Source organism: Oryctolagus cuniculus, chromosome 4 (genome assembly GCF_964237555.1).
Source record: "Oryctolagus cuniculus chromosome 4, mOryCun1.1, whole genome shotgun sequence".
Taxonomy (NCBI): Eukaryota; Metazoa; Chordata; class Mammalia; order Lagomorpha; family Leporidae; genus Oryctolagus; species Oryctolagus cuniculus.
In genome coordinates this window covers 54,638,993-54,658,663 of record NC_091435.1, presented here as the reverse complement: position 1 = coordinate 54,658,663, position 19,671 = coordinate 54,638,993, and the positions used below count along the sequence as shown (strand labels likewise).

The 19,671-nt window shown below is 40.1% G+C and overlaps 1 protein-coding gene and 1 long non-coding RNA gene across 14 annotated transcripts in view; one reads left to right on the top strand and one right to left on the bottom strand.

The window, feature by feature from the left end:
- Positions 1–19,671, bottom strand: part of CMSS1 (cms1 ribosomal small subunit homolog) — a 407,069-nt gene that overhangs the window by 40,385 nt on the left and 347,013 nt on the right. For 8 of the 13 annotated variants that reach the window (XM_008267052.4, XM_070071983.1, XM_017347158.3 and 5 more), the window contains 3 exons: positions 18,055–18,143; positions 4,742–4,813; positions 2,902–3,031 (listed from right to left, as the gene is read on the bottom strand). In XM_008267052.4, the coding sequence (XP_008265274.2) occupies positions 2,902–3,031; positions 4,742–4,813; positions 18,055–18,143 (291 nt within the window). The remainder of the gene's footprint in view (positions 1–2,901; positions 3,032–4,741; positions 4,814–18,054; positions 18,144–19,671) is intronic. The other 5 variants (XM_008267053.4, XM_051859373.2, XM_070071980.1 and 2 more) reach the window with 1 other exon arrangement.
- LOC108178016 (uncharacterized) lies at positions 1,200–18,194 on the top strand. Its single transcript, XR_007924671.2, has 3 exons — positions 1,200–1,330; positions 11,435–11,513; positions 18,076–18,194. It is a non-coding gene; the product is annotated as an uncharacterized lncRNA (long non-coding RNA).

Here is a 19,671-nt window from a genome sequence, read left to right as displayed (position 1 = left end):
TACAAATGACTCATTAAAGGTTTCTGTGACCTTTGAATCTCTACTTTTGGAGAGAATCTAGGTTTATGATATTCTATGAGGTTACAGAATGGCAGTGATCCAATCAACTCACAATTCCTTCCTAAATTCAAGGTATGCCCTAACAAAGCATTAGAAGGGAAAATTGACCACTGAGTCACAGCCCACACTGAACTTCAGCTAAAACTTGAAAAACTGTCAGCTATAGCACTTGCTTCCTGTGACAGCACAGTGAGGCATCTCTCACACTGGTATGCTGAGGAGACTGGTTTCCAACTGCTGTGGGAGCCATCTGGGCTCAGCGAGCCTCAAACTCCAGATCTAGCTCATGTGCAAATGCACCCCTTCAATTCCCTAAAGGGCAATTTTCTTGGAAAAGAAACAGACAGGCATTCATGGCTTAAAACCCAGTGTGCATTTTTTTTTTTTAAAAAAAGCATATCACAAAAGAATTATAAACATCCAGGGAACAGACTGTTTTGCAGCTTCTCAAGCTTCTCGAAAGTATAAAGTTGTAATGGAAAAAGGAAATCAAGTTACCCTTGATTTTTTCCAAAATGAGTATTAGACATCCATAGCCTATAAATAGATCATCTGAAGCAGTAGTACCCAAACTGGTTATGGTTTGAGTTTACGACATCATCTATTTTCTTACAATCTTGCTGAAGAGTTACAGGATGTATTATAATTCTGAGACTGATTAAAGTCAGTGGGTATAATTTTGCAGTATCTTTCAATTACAAATACTCAGAGGCAATAGATCTCAAACTCTAGCAATCTAAAGAATTACCTGGGTGAGATGTCAGCCTTGCTAAAAATGCTGGTTTTGTTCCTTTTGTTAATTTGAAAAACTCTGGGCTGCAATCCAAAATACTTCTCTTAAAAACAAAACTTTAACTAGCAACCCATGATAAGGACAACAAAACCAAGATACTCATAAGGCTAAAGTCCTTGTTCAAAAAGGCTGAGTAAATCAAAGTTTCATAAGTATACTGTTTTTTTTTTTTAATGATTTATTTGAAAGAATTAGAGAGGGGGGAGGGAGTGACAGAGAAACAGAGACAGAAAGAGATCTTTGATGGCTGCAACTGCCAGGACTGAGTCAGGGCGGAGCCAGGAGCCAGCAGCTTTATTCAGGTCTCTCACTTGGGTGGCAGGGGCCCAAACACTTGAGCCATTTTCTGCTGCTTTTCCCAGGCCATTACCAGGGAGCTGGATCAGAAGTGGAGCAGCCAGGACATGAACTGGCATCCATATGGGATGCCAGTGTTGCAGGTCTTGACTTTACCTGCTATGCCACAATATTGGCCCTGTAAGTATACTTTTAAAGTTTTATTTATTCACTAGAGAGGTAGGGGGTGGGGATGAGGGAGGGGAGGGAAAGGGAGAGAGAGAGCAATAGAGATAGATATTTCCCATTTCCTGGTGAGCCAGCTAGGGCTGGGCCAGGGCAAAGCCAATAACCATGAAGACAATCTAGGTCACCCATGTGGGTAAGGAGACTCATCTACTTGACCCATCACTGCTGCCTCCCAGAGTTAGCATTAATAGGAAGCTAGAATCAAGAGCAGAGCTGGGGCTTGAAGCCGGGAACTCCAGTATGGAATGTGGGTGTCACAAGCGGCATCTTCAGTGATAACCAAATTCTCTTCGTATACTTCTAAAATGTGTGCTGTAAGTTTTTATTTATTTTTAAAGATTTATTTATTTGAAAAGCAGTTATAGAGAGGCAGAGGCAGAGAGAGAGAGAGAGAGAGAGAGAGAAAGGAGGGAAATGAGAGAGAGAGAGAGAGAGAGAGAAAGGAGGGAAATGAGAGAGAGAGAGAGAGGTTCACTCCCCAAATGGCTGCAAAGTCCAGGGCAGAGCCAGGCTGAAGCCAGAAGCTTCTTCTGGGTCTCCTACATGGATGCAGGGGCCCAAGGACTTGGGCCATCTTCAACTGCTTTCCTAGGTACATTAGCAGGGAGCTGGATCTGAAGTGGAGCAGCCGGGACTCGAATTGGCACTCATAAGGGATGCCAGTATTGCAGGCAGCAGCTTTACTTGCTACATCACAGCACCAGCTCCTAAGTTTTATTTTAACTTCTATTCTTATTAGGGATTCATAGCCATTAGAGTCTGCTTAAAAAAAAAAAAAAAAAAGAGAAGCATACCCAACAATTTTGAAAGAAAACATAATCACAAATCTTACTACGAGATTTAACAAATACTGTTTAGCATTTTAATGAACAAATCATTAGCAGTTAAAACTATTTGGTTAGGTTGGCATTGATGACAGCATCCTATCTGTGTGCCAGTTTATGTCCTGGTTCCTCCAGTTCCCTGGTAATGGTCTGGGAAAAGCAGAAGATGGGACTTGGGACATGGGACATGGAGACCCAGATGAAACTCCTGGCTTCAGCCTGGCCCAGCCACGATCATTGTGGCCATCTGGGGAGTGAGCCAGCAGATGGAAGCTCACGCTCTCTCTCTCTCTCACTCCCTCTCTGATTTTCAAATACAAAGAAAAAAAACTCCCCCCAAAACAAAACAAAACCAAAATCAAAACCCAAAAAGTATTTGGTTAAGAAGAACTTCATGACATGGAAAATACATTTATTTGCTAGCTGGGACACCTACCCCATAACAATAGAGGGAATTCAGAAAGTGCATGAAAATGAAATTAAAAGATAAGTTTATTTTGGTTCAAAATTTTCTGGAAATCCACGTAGTTTTTTCATGAATTCTTTGAAGATCCCACAAATGCATGAATTCAAATTTTTTTGCACCAAAATAAACTTGTTTTGATTCCATTTTTCATCAACTTTTGGAAGTATCCTTATAAAGTAGAGGACAGATGAGTCTGTTTTGCTCTTCATCATCAGGAAAACTGAAGGCTATACCTGGCAGGTTCAGTTCTTCTAATTCAATCACTGAGCGTCTGCTGCTGTAATAGTCCTTCATCAGCTGCTGTAGGTCTTCAGGTGTCCCTGGTTTGGGCTCTGATTTTGCAAGAATATCAGTAATTTTCTTCTAAATATGAGAAGGAAGATAAATAGTAAGATACATTTTAAAATGGCATTTGCTTAAGGATAGATTAATTTCTCTGGAGTTTAAACTGGGCATAGCTTTTGTAAATAACCAAGTGTGAGTGTGACCTCTAACAGATACTCTTGATAACATTTATTCACTATTGCTTTGAAAAATGGACAGGTGATCTGAAAGATTCTTTGAAAATCTTGGTCTGTGATTTTTGGGAGAACTGAAATTTCTGTAGAAGTCTCTGCCATGGGGTATTATTTTTGGTTAAAAGTTAAGAAATCATGTTGCTATGGAAAACTTTCATTAAGTCTTAGATGATTTCTGTTGCTGGAAGAGTAGTTTGAGAATTTCTTGCCCGATCTGTTTTTTGAGTCGTTGGTTCTCAGCTTGGATTTTGGGCATTTGAGTGAAGCCTGCAGGAGTAATCAAAGCATAGAAGCCTACTGAAAAGGAAGACTTTATGCTCCCCACTCTCAAGACTTGGGAGACTGACAGTCTTCAAATGGTCCTATGGAAAGAAGAACAGTTACAGGCAATACCTCCCAGCATCCATTTTTATGTGAATTAATTTGTGTAGCATTTATTGAATGCTGGAACAAAAAACTATTTAATTTTCATCATACACTTCCCTTCTCACTTCCTTCAAATGTGTCATCAAAGACCCACCCTTTTCCACTTCTCCCCCTTTCTACAATCTCATTTATATGCCATTGCCAAGAATGATCAAGGTTCTGTTGAAGGAATTAACTTTCAAAAATATGTTCTCAGTGGGTAATTTTAGCATGACCTCAGCCAAGAGTAAACTAGCTCAAGTTCTGACCTTGAGCCACCAGAACTTAACACTCCTGCAGGCCATTAGTATACAAACTATCAAAAAGAAGTTAACGTCACTTCTTTAAGGTCTTGCCAAACCACAGCCGTTTTGGCATCTCCAATTTTCCTATCTGGCCATTTGTGAGAAAAGAAAACATAGGCACACACACTCTTCAGTTTTCTAAAAGCTTGCTGTTAAGGAACTGGTTTGAGACCGTCTTCTTTCCTCTAATCTCAATCATATTTCCTCTTCTGACATCAGCCGTAGGCCCTCGTAGGCAAGCAGAGAATTACACTGCTGTTTTCACAACTGTGGTGAAAGGTGAAGGCTAACCAAAGTTTCTCCAAGGCTGAGCTGTAAAAAAGGTTGCACAGTCTTCCTTATGCTTATAGGCATACATTAGAACAAAGGCGAGCTTTTGCCTTAAATTATGGTTTCAAATTTGAGTCAGAAAGCCTTATGCTATCTTCATCTGCTTATTATTTTTTTTATTAATACTTTAAGGTATTGAGTCTTAAAAACTGGAACGAGTAGAAAAAAAAGGTTGGTAAATTTCTTTTCTTGGACAGAGCAAGAGGGGCTAAGGGGCAGGAGAGTTCTGGGCTCCTTCTAGAATTAGAAACCCATGTCTGACATCTAACCACAGTGAAAACACAGGGTGGGTAACTAAGAGGTGCGGTGCTCCACAAGACTGAAATAGGAGTCAAATGAATTTATTTTTGGCTCCACTTATTACTAGTGACCTTAGGAAAGTCACCAAACCTCCCTGATCCTTAACAATTTCTACCTCTCTAAAGCAAGGATTACAACAGTTGCTTCATCAAAGTGTGACTTATAAAAATGTGATAGAAAGCATGTGGGGCCATACCACTGTAAGAAAGTATTACCTTTCTCCTCTTCTTGGTCTTGGTGCCACCCTCTTTTGTTTCCTTTGGTTGTACCAAGAAACATTCTTTAGGCTACAAAGAAACACAAATGACAAAACTTTCTTCTCTGCAGGATGAAGTATGGATTAATGGTATGAATCCCAAAGTACTTTCTGCCATGCATGTTTTCTTCAGAGCATCTCCCTAACATTTTACAGAAAAAGATGTTAGAGGACACACTGTAGTTTATTATGCAGGGGGTAAGCTGAGAGTATCTCAGGAAATAAAACAATGCAGATGACTTAATACTGGAAAATCTGGCCAGCGCCGCGGCTCACTAGGCTAATCCTCCGCCTAGCGGCGCCGGCACACCAGGTTCTAGTCCCGGTTGGGGCACCGGATTCTGTCCTGGTTGCCCCTCTTCCAGGCCAGCTCTCTGCTGTGGCCAGGGAGTGCAGTGGAGGATGGCCCAGGTGCTTGGGCCCTGCACCCCATGGGAGACCAGGAAAAGCACCTGGCTCCTGGCTCCTGCCATCAGATCAGCGCGGTGTGCCGGCCGCAGCACGCCAGCCGCGGTGGCCATTGGAGGGTGAACCAATGGCAAAGGAAGACCTTTCTCTCTGTCTCTCTCTCTCACTGTCCACTCTGCCTGTCAAAAAATAAATAAATAAAAAATACTGGAAAATCTTTAAACAAAAATCAAATTGAGTGAGTGTATATGTGTACTTTGTATGTGCAGGGTATTAATGTTCAAAGACAGAGGCCAGGATTGTTAAAAAAAAAAAAAAAGGTAGAAATGTATGTGATTAAAATTGAAATGTGGTGGGGTAAGACAGTTTTTGAGCCTGTATTTCAAAGTTACCAGTTTATTATTTTGTACTATCCATTCCTTTCCTCTTTTCTATAATCATAGAAAATCTGAAGTAGGATACATTTATTTATGTTTTTATAAAACCAGCTGTACCAAATGCCTTTTCTACAGTGATTACAGATTAAATGTCTCATAAGAGTCTGATAACAAGTCTCGGCACCACAGCAGCCAGAATAATCTGCTCTGCCAGTTGCACTGACCCCCGAGTATCCTACACAGTTTAGTGCTATTTTTACCCTGAGCTTGTTTTATTTTTTTTTATGTAGGAAAAAAAACAGGAAATTTAGACTAAGACCTTGGCTTATAAAATCAAATGCCTCAAATTCCATATTTATTAATCATGAGCAGGAATATAAAATGTTTCCTGTGCTTTTATGTAGCATTTTTAGACAGGTTGCCAAGGAAGATATAAAATATAAGTGAAAACTTATTCTGAATTTTCTCTTGATTAAGTTTCCATTCCAACTAGAGAATGCTCAGTTTACGTTGGTAAATTGCTAACTAGAGCAATCTTGCCTCTACTGGCTCTGTTTAAAATGATTACAGAAGAATCTTTCTATGAAAACTTGCAGACAGCTTGTAGATTAAGAATGCTTATGGCCTGAAGTCACAGAGAAAGATAGAATGCTACATAATTTCTTCAAGACACTGGGCCAGCAAGGGACCAGCAGTTTCTGGATTCTGTTTCAGTTTGTGGAGACAGATTCAAGGTTTGGTATTAAAACAACACAGGGATCTTGAAATTTTAGCTTCTTCTCAATTAAAACAAAAAACCTGTAAAGGGCAATTGTATCGTGGCTAAAGAAAAGAATGACCTCTTTTATTTAGAAAGCTAAGCTGTCTTGGGGATGTTGATACATGCCAATTAGAAACTGGGCCACAGCCACTAACTATATTACAGAAGATGCCAGATTGTCAGGAGTCAATTATAGAGCAGGCCATCATCAGTCAGTGTTCCTCAGGCAAAGGACTGAATGTGCTCAGTGGATCTCCTCAGTTACACTGCAGTGTCTCTTCACCAGTATCAAAGTTCTGGTGAAGCAGATTTAGAAACCTGTCACATTTTCTCATTTAGCCTATGGAGGTGCTTTCTAGGAGTATATTCAACATAGTTGTATTCGTGCTACATTTACAGAACCAATGAATTCAAATACAATTCAAATTTAGAGAAAAGTTATAAGGATACAGATATTCAGTTATGAAGCAAACATGAAAATGAAATTTTGAATCATGTATAGGAAAAAAAGAAGCATGCTTGAAGAATGGCTTTCATCATCAACATACTGAATCAGGTTTAACAGTTAGCTTCAAATTGTTAGACCATCCTAAAGGAAATGCCATAGATTTCTTTTCTGGGACCAGTCCCCTTTGCAGGCCATGGGTAATTTTTCCATATAGGTAAGATGGCAGTATGCAGAAATCCAAATCCACAGCACTGAAAATTCCCACAATTAGTCAGCTGTCTTATGAATATTGATCTCTATCCTCAGATACCATGGAAGATGTGGGAGACAGAGGTTTGGTTACTACCTATTTCTGGAAACCAATTCCAACAGCATGTGACTTTGAGAGTTGATAAGTAATATTTCTTCATATATAAGGTAGTAACCTTAAATATTTAGTATAAAGAATTATGTAAGCTGATTTCTAAAAATTTGTCAAAAAATAGAAGCAAAAGAGAAGTTAATTTGGTATAAAAATTTTTGAAATTCATCCATAGGTTTTTTTCATAACATGCATTTTCCACGAGTTTTGGAATACACTTGTACATAGACAAAATGTTACCAAAAACATAGGTTTTAAGAAAAACAATTGGAAGACCAGTATCTGCAAATAATAATTGATAGAATTAAAAAGGAGAGAATGATCCTACATGGGAAGCAGGATACACAGCAGACTCATAGAATGGCAAATGCCCTAAACAGCAATCTGGCCTCAGAATCAGCCCTTAAGGCATTCAGATCTGGCTAAAAAGCCCATGAGAGTTTCGCAGGCATGGAAAGCCAAGACACTCTGGCAAAAAAAAAAAAAAAAAAAAAAAAAAAAAAAAAATGACCTAAATGAAAGATCTCTGTGCGTGAAATCCCAGTGGAAAGAATGGGCCATCAAAGAAGGAGGTACCTTTCTCTGAAGGGAGGAGAGAACTTTCACTTTGACTATGGCCTTGTCTAAATAAGATCGGAGTTGGTGAACTCAAGAGGCTTCCATAGCCTTGGCAGCTCATCACAAGAGCCTCAGGTGATTACCAACGTCATAAATAAGAGTGTCAACTGTTAATCAACAATGGGAGTCACTGTGAACCTGCTCCCCATGTAGGATCTCTGTCCTTAATGTGTTGTACTATGCAAATTAATGGTAAAACTACTACCCAAACAGTACTCTATACTTTGTGTGTCTGTGTGGGTGCAGTCTGTTGAAATCTTTACTTAGTATATACTAAGTTGATCTTCTGTATGTAAAGATAATTGAAAATGAATCTTGATGAAGAATGGGATGGGAGAGGGAGTGGGAGATGGGATGGTTGTGGGTGGGAGGGAGGTTATAGGGGGAAAAGCCACTATAATTCAAAAGTTGTACTTTGGAAATTTATATTTATTAACACTAGGCTGTATCTCCTATCCTGGCAGCCAAGCAACTCTCTCCTTTCACCTGGCCCTTCCTGTTAGCAGACTTGAGGTCTATTCCCTGGAGAAATCAAGGGACCAAAACATCTAGCAGAGGAAAGGAGGCAGAGATTGACGTTCCCTACACCTTCTGCCCCTGTTCCATGCTTATATATTGCAGGCTGGAGACTATTAAAATCTTCTTTGGAAAATGAAGTGAGCTGAGAGAAATGCCACAATACAGGAAGATTTGGAGGTCCAGCTTGTTCTCCAGTATCATAAGGAACACTAATCAATAAGCCATGTACATGCACAAGAAGTTTCACAGTTTCTTAGATTTATTTTATTTATCTGAAATGCAGAGTTACATATATAGAGAGGGACAGAGGGAGAGAGAGAAGAGAGAGATTGATCTTCCATCTACTGGTTCACTCCCCAAATGGCAGCAACAGCCAGGGCTGGGTCAAACTGAATCCAGGAGCCAGGAGCTTCTTCTGGTCAGGTGAGTACAAGGGCCCAAGGACTTGGGCCATCTTACACTGCTTTTCCAGGTGCATTAGCAGTGAGCTGTATAGGAAGTGAAGCAGCCAGGACTTGAACCAGCACCCATATGGGATGCTGGTATTGGAAGTAGCAGCTTTAATCACTATGTCATAATGCTGGCCCCTCCATGAACTTTTTAGTAAATCTCTTCAATAATAGACAACTAAGGCTCAGACATCTAAGTAAAGTACAAAGTGTGAGCAAATAAACAACAAAAAGAACCCAGATTAGAATGAGACAGTACTTCAAAACAATTACATTCTCTCAGAGAGATAAAGGAAGATTTTGCTGCCATGAAGCAAAAATAAGATGCTATCAGAAAATATTTAAATATTGAAACAGTTAAGAAATTTGGAATAAAAAATATAAGAGGAAGGCTTGAAGATACAGGCAAACTACCATAAAGAGGTTAAAAAAAAAAAGGTAAGAAAAAAAAGGTAAGAAAATTAGAGAAATCTGGCCGGCGATGCAGCTCAGTAGGCTAATCCTCCACCTGTGGGGCCGGCACCCCAGGTTCTACTCCTGGTTGGGGCACTGGATTCTGTCCCGGTTGCTCCTTTTCCAGTCTAGCTCTCTGCTGTGGCCCGGGAGTGCAGTGGAGGATGACCCAGGTCCTTGGGCCCTGCACCCACAAGGGTGACCAGGAGGAAGCACCGGGCTCCAGGCTTCAGATCAGCACAGCGCGCCGGCCGCAACACGCTGGCCATAGTGGCCACCTGGGGGGTGAACCAACGGAAAAAGGAAGAGCTTTCTCTCTGTCTCTCTCTCTAACTGTCTAACTCTGCCTGTCAAAAAAACAAAAACAAAAACAAAAACAAAAACAAAAACAAAACAAAAAGAAAATTAGAGAAATCAGCCTTAGAGACTCATCATTCATCATTCCAATTCAAGGTATTACAGAGAAAGAAGTCATATAACAAGGAAGGAGTGATTAAATAATTAATCTAAGAAAAACTTTCCAGAACTAAAGGACACTTTCTGGAATAAGAAACTCCAAATTAAAAAACCCAAAGTACAATAAATAAAAGTACAAATAAATCAGAAAAATACCCATCTTGTATCAATGTGAATGTTTAGAAAATCATGAACAGAGGGAAGATCCTAAAAACTTTCAGAAGCAAAAACAATCACATATAAAATACAAAGGATCAGGAAAAATAATTTTGTCAAGACTTCTCAACAGAAATAATGAGCATTAGATAAGCCCAATGGAATGATGCCTTCAAAATTACAAATGAAGTTTATTTGAAAATTAGACTTTTATACCCAGCCCAAATATTAATCAAGTGCACAAATAGAATAAAGATATTTCAGGTACTCAAGGATTCATACTTCTTATCTGCAGGTGTTGAAGGCTGTATTTCAGCATTAAGGGCTCAATCAAAATTAAGGAAGTTAAAGGATTTACCAAAAGGGAGTCCAATCGAAGAGTTACTGAAAGGGCATCCCAGAATGACAGTAAAAAGGTCTTGATTGCTCAATGGGCCTAGAGAATAACCAATTCAGAGAGGAACAGGAAAATGGAGGTTTGCAGGGAAGAAAAATAACTAATGTATTAGAGCATATGGAAAATATTATTCATGGGCATGTGGAAGAGATGTTGGAACATATGGAAACAATTAACAGTAGGAACACAGCAAGACAGGCAAATAAAGAAATGGGGCAATTATTAATGCCATGAAAATAAAGACTTGTATGAGAAAAGAGGTATGATTATAGCTTCTTTTTTCCCAGCATTGAGTAATATTTGCATGGTCATAATAATATAATTTGTTTTAATAAAAATCTGATATTGTGTTGTATGGGATACAAAAGATAGAAAGTAAATAGGAAGTAAATGGTAGAGAGCTTCCTCATATCCTGTGTCAGGAACCCAGTAGATTATGTTGGAAATTGATAAATCAAGAAACAGCAACACAAACTATAAAACAGCAAATAAGGAAAGAAGTCTAGAAAAGTTGAGATTTTTCTCTGAAGAAAAAAGTAGGAAAAGAATGAGGAAGATAACTGTTGTTTTTTCTTTGAGAATCTTTGATAGTATATATATGTATATTTTTAAGAATCACATGTAAGATTATTAGGTAAAAATACAAAATTTAATAGTCACTTTATAAGAAAACAAACATGTTTGTTACAAAAGTGAAAACTGCTTAGAGCTGGCTTTTATTTTCTCTTACGCTTGGTCACAATTTACTCACCAAAATGTCTAAAATCTCAAAATGGATGGTTCCCAATGTTGACAAGGATATAAAGCAATCCAACCTTTCATACACTGATGGTGGAAATGCAAAATGGTACCATATTTTTGGAAAAAAGCTTAGCAGTTGCTTTAAAGCTAAATATGCCTCAGCAAAAGTCATGTATTTACTCAAGAGAAAAAAAATAAATGTTCAAGAGTGTATATTTGGTGTGGCACTTAAAAAATTATTTATTTGAAAGACAGAGTAAAAGAGAGAGAAAGAGAGACAGAGACAGAGACAGAGAGAGATTGAGATTTTCCATCTACTGGTTCACTCCCCAAATGGGTGGATATGAGGAAGCTCTCTACCATTTACTTCCTATTTACTTTCTATCTTTTGTATCCCATACAACACAATATCAGAGCCAGGCCGAAGTTAGGAGCCAGAAGCTTCTTCCAGGTCTCTCATGTGGGTACAGGAACTCAAGCACTTGGACCATCATCTGTTGCTTTCCCAGGTGCTTAGCAGGGAGCTGGATCAGAAGTGGAACAGCCAGGATTCAAACTGACACCCATATGCGATGCCAGTACTGCATGGTAAGGCTTTACCCACTGTGAAACAGCACCAGCCCATTGGTGTGGCATTTTAAGATACCATTTGGGATGCCAGGATCCTATACCAGAGTGACTGGTTTAGAATTCCACCTTTGCTTCCAATTCCAATTCCAACATCCTGATAATGTGCATCCTGGGAGGAGCAGGTGATGGCTCAAGTACTTGGGTCCCCCTTACCCATGTTGGAGCTGAGGACTGAGTTTCAGACTCCTGGCTCCTGCCATGCCCAGCCCTGGCTGTTGTGGGTGTTTGGGGAATGAATCACTGGATGGAAGATCAGTGTTTGTATGTGTATCTGTCTGTCTGTCTTTTAAAACAATGCACATAACTTTCAGGCACATGAAATTTTAGAACAGGCACAACTAATTTTGGGGAGAAAAACAGAACAGTTGCTGCCTCTGGGGCAAGGAGTTTGGAATGGTGACTGAATTACAGTTGGCTCAAAAGGATTCTGGGGTGTCGGTATTTTTCTTTATCCCAGTAGGGATTTCTGTTATGGAGTTGTATGCATTTCTCAGAACTCACTGAACAGTACATTTGACGTGTGTTCATTTATTATATATTAACTTTCCTTCAAAGAAAATCTAAAAACCTTTTTAAAAGTTTAAGCTTTAGTTAATGATATACATGCTGAAATATTTAGGGAAGTATACTGATTTTACAAATTACTTTTGAATCTTTTTTTTTTTTTTTTTGACAGGCAGAGTTAGACAGTGAGAGAGAGAGAGAGACAGAGAGAAAGGAATTCCTTCTGTTGGTTCACCCCCCAAATGGCCGCTTAGGCCTGCGAGCTGCGCCGATCCAAAGCCAGGAGCCAGGTGCTTCCTCCTGGTCTCCCTTGTGGGTGCAGGGCCCAAAGGACCTGGGTCATCCTCCACTGCACTCTCGGGCCACAGCAGAGAGATAGACTGGAAGAGGAGCAACTGGGACAGAATCCGGTGCCCCAACTGGGACTAGAACCCGGTGTGCCGGCGCCGCAGGCGGAGGATTAACCTAGTGAGCTGCAGCGCAAGCCATACTTTTGAATCTTTTAAAAGCAAAGTGATTGATGGATAGTGTGCCTTAATACATTGTGAAATTTTTGACTTTAAAGACCATTGAGGGCAAGGGTTTGAAAAAATGAGGAAAATCTTAGCGGAAATTGGAGAAACGGGAATTCTTTTTATCATGTAGTAGAAAGTTAAGCAATTCCATTATCTCTAATTAAAAGGAAAATAAAAAATGTGCATAATGATATGGATAATTTGATTTCAAAACATATGGTACTTTTCATTGCGAATAAGGAAAAAAAATAAAAGGATGACTCAGGTGGCAGAACAAAGAACCGAAAGGGCAGAGTCAAGAACCATGAAGAATTATTCCTGGATATTGAAACATAAATTCCTAACATTTGTCCTGTTAGATTTCAGAAGGCTGTGGACCAATGACTCCTTATATTTCCTATTCTTCCAACCCCTTTTTGAATAAGAGTGTTAACAGAAGTTATCTTATGTCTCTCTCACCACTGTGTGCTGGATATGTGAGAAAGATAACTTGTCTCTTTAGTTTCATTAAGTTGAGAAGAGCTATACTTCAGGTACTGAACCTGAGGAACCTCAGCAGCACTTGGACCTAATACAGAAGATGAGATTCTGAACACTGAGTTCATGATATAATAGGATGAGATTTTGGTAAGCCCCTGGAGGGACCCATTCTGCATACTGGAGGATGTAAATCACTGGGGGCCAGAGGGCAGAAACTGTGGTAGCTAGATTCCAAGAGAGTTGCCAATGACCTCTGTCTCCTCATAATCATGCCCCTCTGTAAACCCCTCCCATTGAATGGGGACTGGACTTACCATCTCGCTTTTAACAGAATATGACAGAAGTGATGAGACATCAATTTGAGACCAGACACTAAAAAGACTGTGTTTTCTGTCCTGAGTCCTCTTGCTTGCTGTCTTTTGGATCACTTGGTCTAGGGGAGTCTGGCTATGATGCTGTGAGGTTACCCTGTAGAGAGGCTCACATGGGAAGGGACTGAGGTCTTCCATCAATCACCTAAGTGAGCTTCAAGGTGGACTCTGCCCAGTTAAGTTCTCAATTCAGGTTCTCAACCCCAGGTCTCAACTTGACTGGCACCTGATAAACATGTAGGGTCAGAGGTACCAAGTTAAACTATGCCTGTAAGATAAAAGAACTTTGAGATAATGCATTTTTCCTATTTTAAGCTGCTAACTACCTTTGGGGTAATTTTTTATACAACAACAGATTAATACAAAGAACAGAGTGGAACTATCATAAGGAAGAGACAAGGAAGAGTAGATAGGGCATAGTTTTGTTTTCTCTTAACAACAGCCAAGAATGATCTTGGAAATAAAATGTACAAGGAATATGAAATGATCAATGTTCAATGTAATGTAAGAACATGTAATAGTAGAGAAAGATGAATAAGGAGAGGAAAGGAAAAACACTCTTAATGAAGATTCCTTTATGATCCCAGGAGATAAACAAAAGGTTAGCTGAAGAAAAAAAGAGGTCTAATGTGGTCTCTGACAGGCAGAGGATGGGGCATGAAGCCACAGAAAGGCTCCTGATGTCATGGAGTCCTTGATGAAAAGTCACAGAATTCCTTGTAAGGGTTTATATTTTTGGAACCAAAATTACACAGTCACTAGGGTTCCTCTGAAATGACTGATGTTGAGGGTGATGTAATCTCTAGGAGAAAGGGAATTCATCATTTATTTTGGAAACAATATCTGGGGGAAAAAAAAGAACTGTTGGCAAACCTTTATACTCATGTTATTAAGCAGGCCAAGGATGATTATTTAGATGTGAAATAGCTGCTAGGAATGATTTAGTGGTATGGATTTAAAACCTCCTATAAAGTTAGAAATCTGCTGCTTGAAATACTATATGGATTGGAGGTGTGGACTCAGTGACATAAATGCAAGGCCTAGCAATGAAAATGGAGAGGACACCACCTCAACAGATACTCTCCTGGTACTACTAAGGGTCTTTTTTTTTTTTAAGATTTATTTTATTTTTTGAAAGGCACAATTATGGGGGAGAGGAGCAGGAGAGAGAGGAGAGACAGAGAGACAGAGAGATAGAGACAAAGAGAAATTCATCTTCCATGTGCTGACTCACTCCCTAAATGGCAGCAACAGCCAGGACTGGGTGAGGCCAAAGCCAGGAACCTGGAACTCCAATCGAGCCTCCTGTGTGGGTGGCAGGGGTCCAAGTACTTAGGCCATTCTCCATTGCCTTCCCAGGTGCATTAGCAGGGAGATGGATAGGAAGTGCAGCAGCCAGGACTCAAACCAGCGTTCATATGCAATGCCAGGATTGCAGGCAGTGGCTCAACTTGTGCCACACTCTGGCCCCATTATTAAAATCTTAATGTGTATTATAGCTGACAGCATAATGTCAAGCATTTCCTTTATAAGTATAAACTTAAAAAACAGCTACTAAGCAAAATTTTGAAAAACAATTTAAGTAGAAAAGAATTTTTTCTTTGTTTTTTAAAGGTGTGTGTGTGTGTGTGTGTGTGTGTGTGTGTGTATGTGTGTGTGATTATTTTTGGAAAACACATATCTGGTCACATCTGCCAAATAAGTGGCCATTCCTGTGTTAGGCCCAGTGGTGCACACAAAAGAAACCCTGGCCCTGAGGAGACTCAAGTTCTACATGTGTAAACAATTGAAGAAAGAGCCACAAAGGACAGTCTGCTTGACAGTAAGTTGTTCTTTTAGTGGTAGAATGAGAAACAGGGGAAGAAGAGCAGCAGGAAAGAAGAGATAGGATGGGGTGGAGAGGCTGGAAACCCACAGAGGAGCCAGAGGGGCTGTGTGGACATTTGGGAGAGAGACTCCAGCCAAGAAAGCCAGCGTTAGGGAGCCTTCCAAGGAAGGAACTTTAGTAGGAAGATCAAGGATGGGGCAGAGGAAGGTCACTGAGCAATGAGGCTCCAAGACACTCTGCAGGTGTGGGCACTGTACTGCAGTGGGTTAAGCCATCCTTGGGATCCCTAAATCCCCGGTCAGAGTACCTGGTTCAAGTCCCAGCTACTTCTCTTCCAATCCAGTTTCTTGCTAATGCACCTGGGCAGCAGCACATGATGGCTCAAGTGCTTGGGTCCCTGCCACCCACAGGGGAGACTTGAATGGAGTTCCAGGCTCCTGGCTTGGGTGTGGCCAAGCTCTGGCTATTGTGGGCATTTGGGGAGGAAACCAGCAGATGGAAGATCTCTCTGTTGCATTGCTTTTCAACTAAACAAATCTTAAAAAAAAAAAAAAAAAAGAGAAAAGAAAGAAAAAAAAAGATTCTGAGGGCAGCAACGTCAGGGAATTGGTGGCTCACAAACTAGGGCACAATGATTGAAGAGTAGGGGAAAGCTGGGGTACTGATAAAGTCATTCATCCCTTCATTTCACAAATAATCAATTTTGGCAAGATTCTTGCCAGGTGCTGTGGCGATACACTGATAAAATTCTGTCCCTGAGGTGGTACAGCCTAGTGAGGAAGACCAGGGACCTAGATGGACAACACTCATGAGGCTGAGGACACAGAGACTTGGGTAAATTTACTTGGGTAAATTCAGAAAAAAAGGAGAATTCTCTGGCTTTGTTTTCTCGTCTTCCATTCTTCCTCTTCTTCCTGTGGTTACCTTTCATTTATCGCACTTGATGGTTGTGGGAAAAGAAAAGCCAAGGGGAAAGGAGCTATAAAACAAGGCAGAAATTTAGCAATGTTGATGGCCCCGCCAATGAAGAAACAGTAATAATGCCAGAGTGGATGAGTTTAATAATTCAGATTTATTCTTTTAACAATGGGAACAGAAAAGTAAGGAGTGTGCAAGAAGAAAATCAAGGGAGAAAGGAACGAAAAAGGAATACGAAGAATAACATCTGGAAAGAGGTTCTGCAGGTAGGCCGTGATTAGGGGCAAGGGCCAAAGAAGGCATGGCTGAGGTGTGGTCAGTGGGTCACCAGGGGTAAAATTAAACTCCACCTCAAAGAAATAAATTGAAAGTCTAGGTATATTTAAATTGTCGGTTTTTGAAAGAATGGTTAAAACAAAAGCTACTATGGGGCCTTTGAACAAAATTTTTAATGGTGGGAGAGAAAGTCAAGATGACTACTTATTGAATATACTTTTTAACATTTTCTTCAGCACAACACACACAGAATGAGTAAAATAAAAAAGATGAGGCATATTTCATTAGAATAATTAACACTCCAGTGGTTTACTCTATGCTAACCACTTTGAAGTGCTTAACAGGTACTAACTCATTTAATCCTCTTTGCAACTCTGCTAGAAAGATATAACTATTATCTCCATTTTATCAATAAGGAGACAGAGGCACAAAGAAATTTAACTTGCCCAAGGTCATACAACTTTTAACAAATCACTATGTAAAGTTGCTTTCGACAGTTAACCCAAGCCTGGTCACAAATTCTGGGTAGAGTCACTCTCTAGTGGAATGAATTTAGAGCGTTTACACTATAGGGACACTAATTATTACTATGAAGACGGTGACTTTGGATTGACAGTACATGGTTCTTTAAAAATCACACAGGAACTTACCAATCAAGTCTGAGGGACACATAATGTGAGAATGCTACAAATGGACATGAATGGCATTTCAAAGGTCAGTAGGAGGATTAAAAAGATGATATGAAGTCACAGGTCCAGTAAGCAAAGTTTATCCAAGTGGCTACTTTTGGTGGTAAAAATACAGCAAATTCCTTGGTAAGAAAGTATATGACAGGGCCAGTGTTGTGATGTAGTAGGTTAAGCTGTGGCCTACGGCACTGGCATTCCATATGAGCACCGGTTCTAGTCCCAGGTGGTCCACTTCAGATCCAGCTCTCTGCTAATGTGCCTAGGAAAGCAGCAGAAGATGACTCAAGTGTTTGGTTTCCTGCACCCATGTGGGAGACCCAGAAGAAGCTCTTGGCTCCTGGCTTTTGCCTGGCCCAGCCCCTGTCATTACAGCCATTTGGGGAGTGAACCAGCGGGTAGAAGACTGTGTGTGTGTGTGTGTGTGTGTATGTGTATGTGTGCCCGTGTGCGTGTGTGTGTTCCCCTACCCCCATAACTCTGCATTTCAACAAAAGAAAAAAAAAGGATGCATATGATAGACCATGGTGCTGAGTAAGACCTTAGGGATCTGCTGGTAGCATGGCATGGTACTAAAATCACACATTTGGGTTTGGGTCATCCTCCATATCTTTATGCTATTTGTCTCCTCTTAAGAACTGTACTCAAAAGAATATTGCTGGATCTTCAGTAAAAATGTTATATGAAAATCTAATCTATTGTTAGAAAATAAATTTATATAGTTAAAAAAATAGAAAAATAAGAAAAATAGACCTTACTGGTTTATAATTAAGGAAAGTTGTCCTTTTCAAAGGCAGAGAAGGTAAAAGCTTCCTTAAGATCCCACTACCAACTGATATTATGGCAAAGGAAATGCTGGAGAGAGGTGGAGGAGGCTGATTTCAGATTCTAACAGGTTGACCCTCCCATGGTGACTTTTACCTGTTTGGTTTTCTTTGACAGGGCAGGAACTGGAGCTGTCTCCTGCTGCATCACTTCTGTGTCTCCTCCCCCTTCACCATCTGATGCTTCTAGGAAAAAAGTTTGGAAATTAGGAAAGTGTTTCTTATTCCCACTGCTAGTGCAAGTGCATCTCTCCAGAAGGTTCTACCTCTTGACTTTGTAATTCTAAGAAGCTGACATTAATTAACTGACCCAAATAAAGACAAATTTCAACACCAAGATGGCAGTCTTATTTATCTAGATGTCTAACATTAAAGAAAATTTAATTATGGAACTCATATAATAAGGACTCTTAGCTGCCTATAAAAAATGTTTATTGGGGTCAGTGCTGTGGTATAGTAGGTTAAAATGCAGCCTGCAATGTCAGCATCCCAAATGGGTGTCAGTTTGAGCCCTGGCTGCTCTACTTCTGATCCAGCTCCCTGCTATTGTACCTGGGAAAGCAGTAGAGGCTGGCACAAGTCCTTGGACACCTGAGCCCATCTGGGAAAACTGCAAGAATCTCCTGGCTCCTGGCTTTTGCCTGGCCCAGCCTTGGCCATTGTGGCCATTTGGGAGGTGAACCAGCAGATGGAAGATCTTGCTTTCTCCCTATGTCTTTTCTTCTCTTTCTCTGTAACTCTGACTTCTAATAAATAAATCATATGCAATTAGGTTCATTTAAAAAAATAAATAAAATGTTTATTAAGTGCTTATAATGACAAAAGCCATCTTATGATGATGTTATATTATAATATAGTAATAACATAATAATTAGCCATCTTTTGGTAATAATAAGTGATAATAATAACTAGCACTCTTGTGCAGTTAGCGTTTGTTTAACACCAGGCTTCAAACACATTATTGTATTTAATTCTTACAGATATGAAATTCTTCATTTCCAGACAGGAATACTGCTGTTTAGAGAGGTGATATGATTCCCAGGTCCCACACTTGGCAACTGAGGGCTACTTGAGTCCAAAATCTTCCCCAGGAAGTGATGCCTGCATTCAGTATAAGCCAGCCCTGGATACCTTAGGTGTTCTGGGAAATCTTAACAAACTGGGATTACAGGTTATGATAAACTCTCATTGTGAAAATCTTTTCATCTTTCCACAATGAAAAAGATGCATTCTGATTATAAGAATCAGGAAAATTAAAAGTCCTGTCATTTGCAACAAAATGAATGAAACTGGAAACCATTATACTTAGTGAAATAAGCAGTCCCCAAAACCCAAATACCTTGTTTTCCCTGATCTCTGGTAACTAATAGAGTACCTAAAAGGCAATCTGTATGAGTGAAATTGGCACTTTGAGGTGCAATGACTTTAATAGCTCTTGTCTTGACCCTTGAGGAACAGTGTTTTTATTTCTTCATACTATTTGTTGAACTCTTTACTTAGTGTAGAGTTAATCTTATGAGTATAAAGTTGGGGGGTTGGCGCTGTGGCACAGCAGGTTAATGCCCTGGCCTAAAGTGCCAGCATCCCATATGGGCACCGGTTCAAGACCTGGCTGCTCCACTTCTAATCCAGCTCTCTGCTATGGCCTGGGAAAGCAGTAAGAGGATGGCCCAAGCCCTTGGGCCCCTGCACCTGCATGGGAGACCCGGGGGAA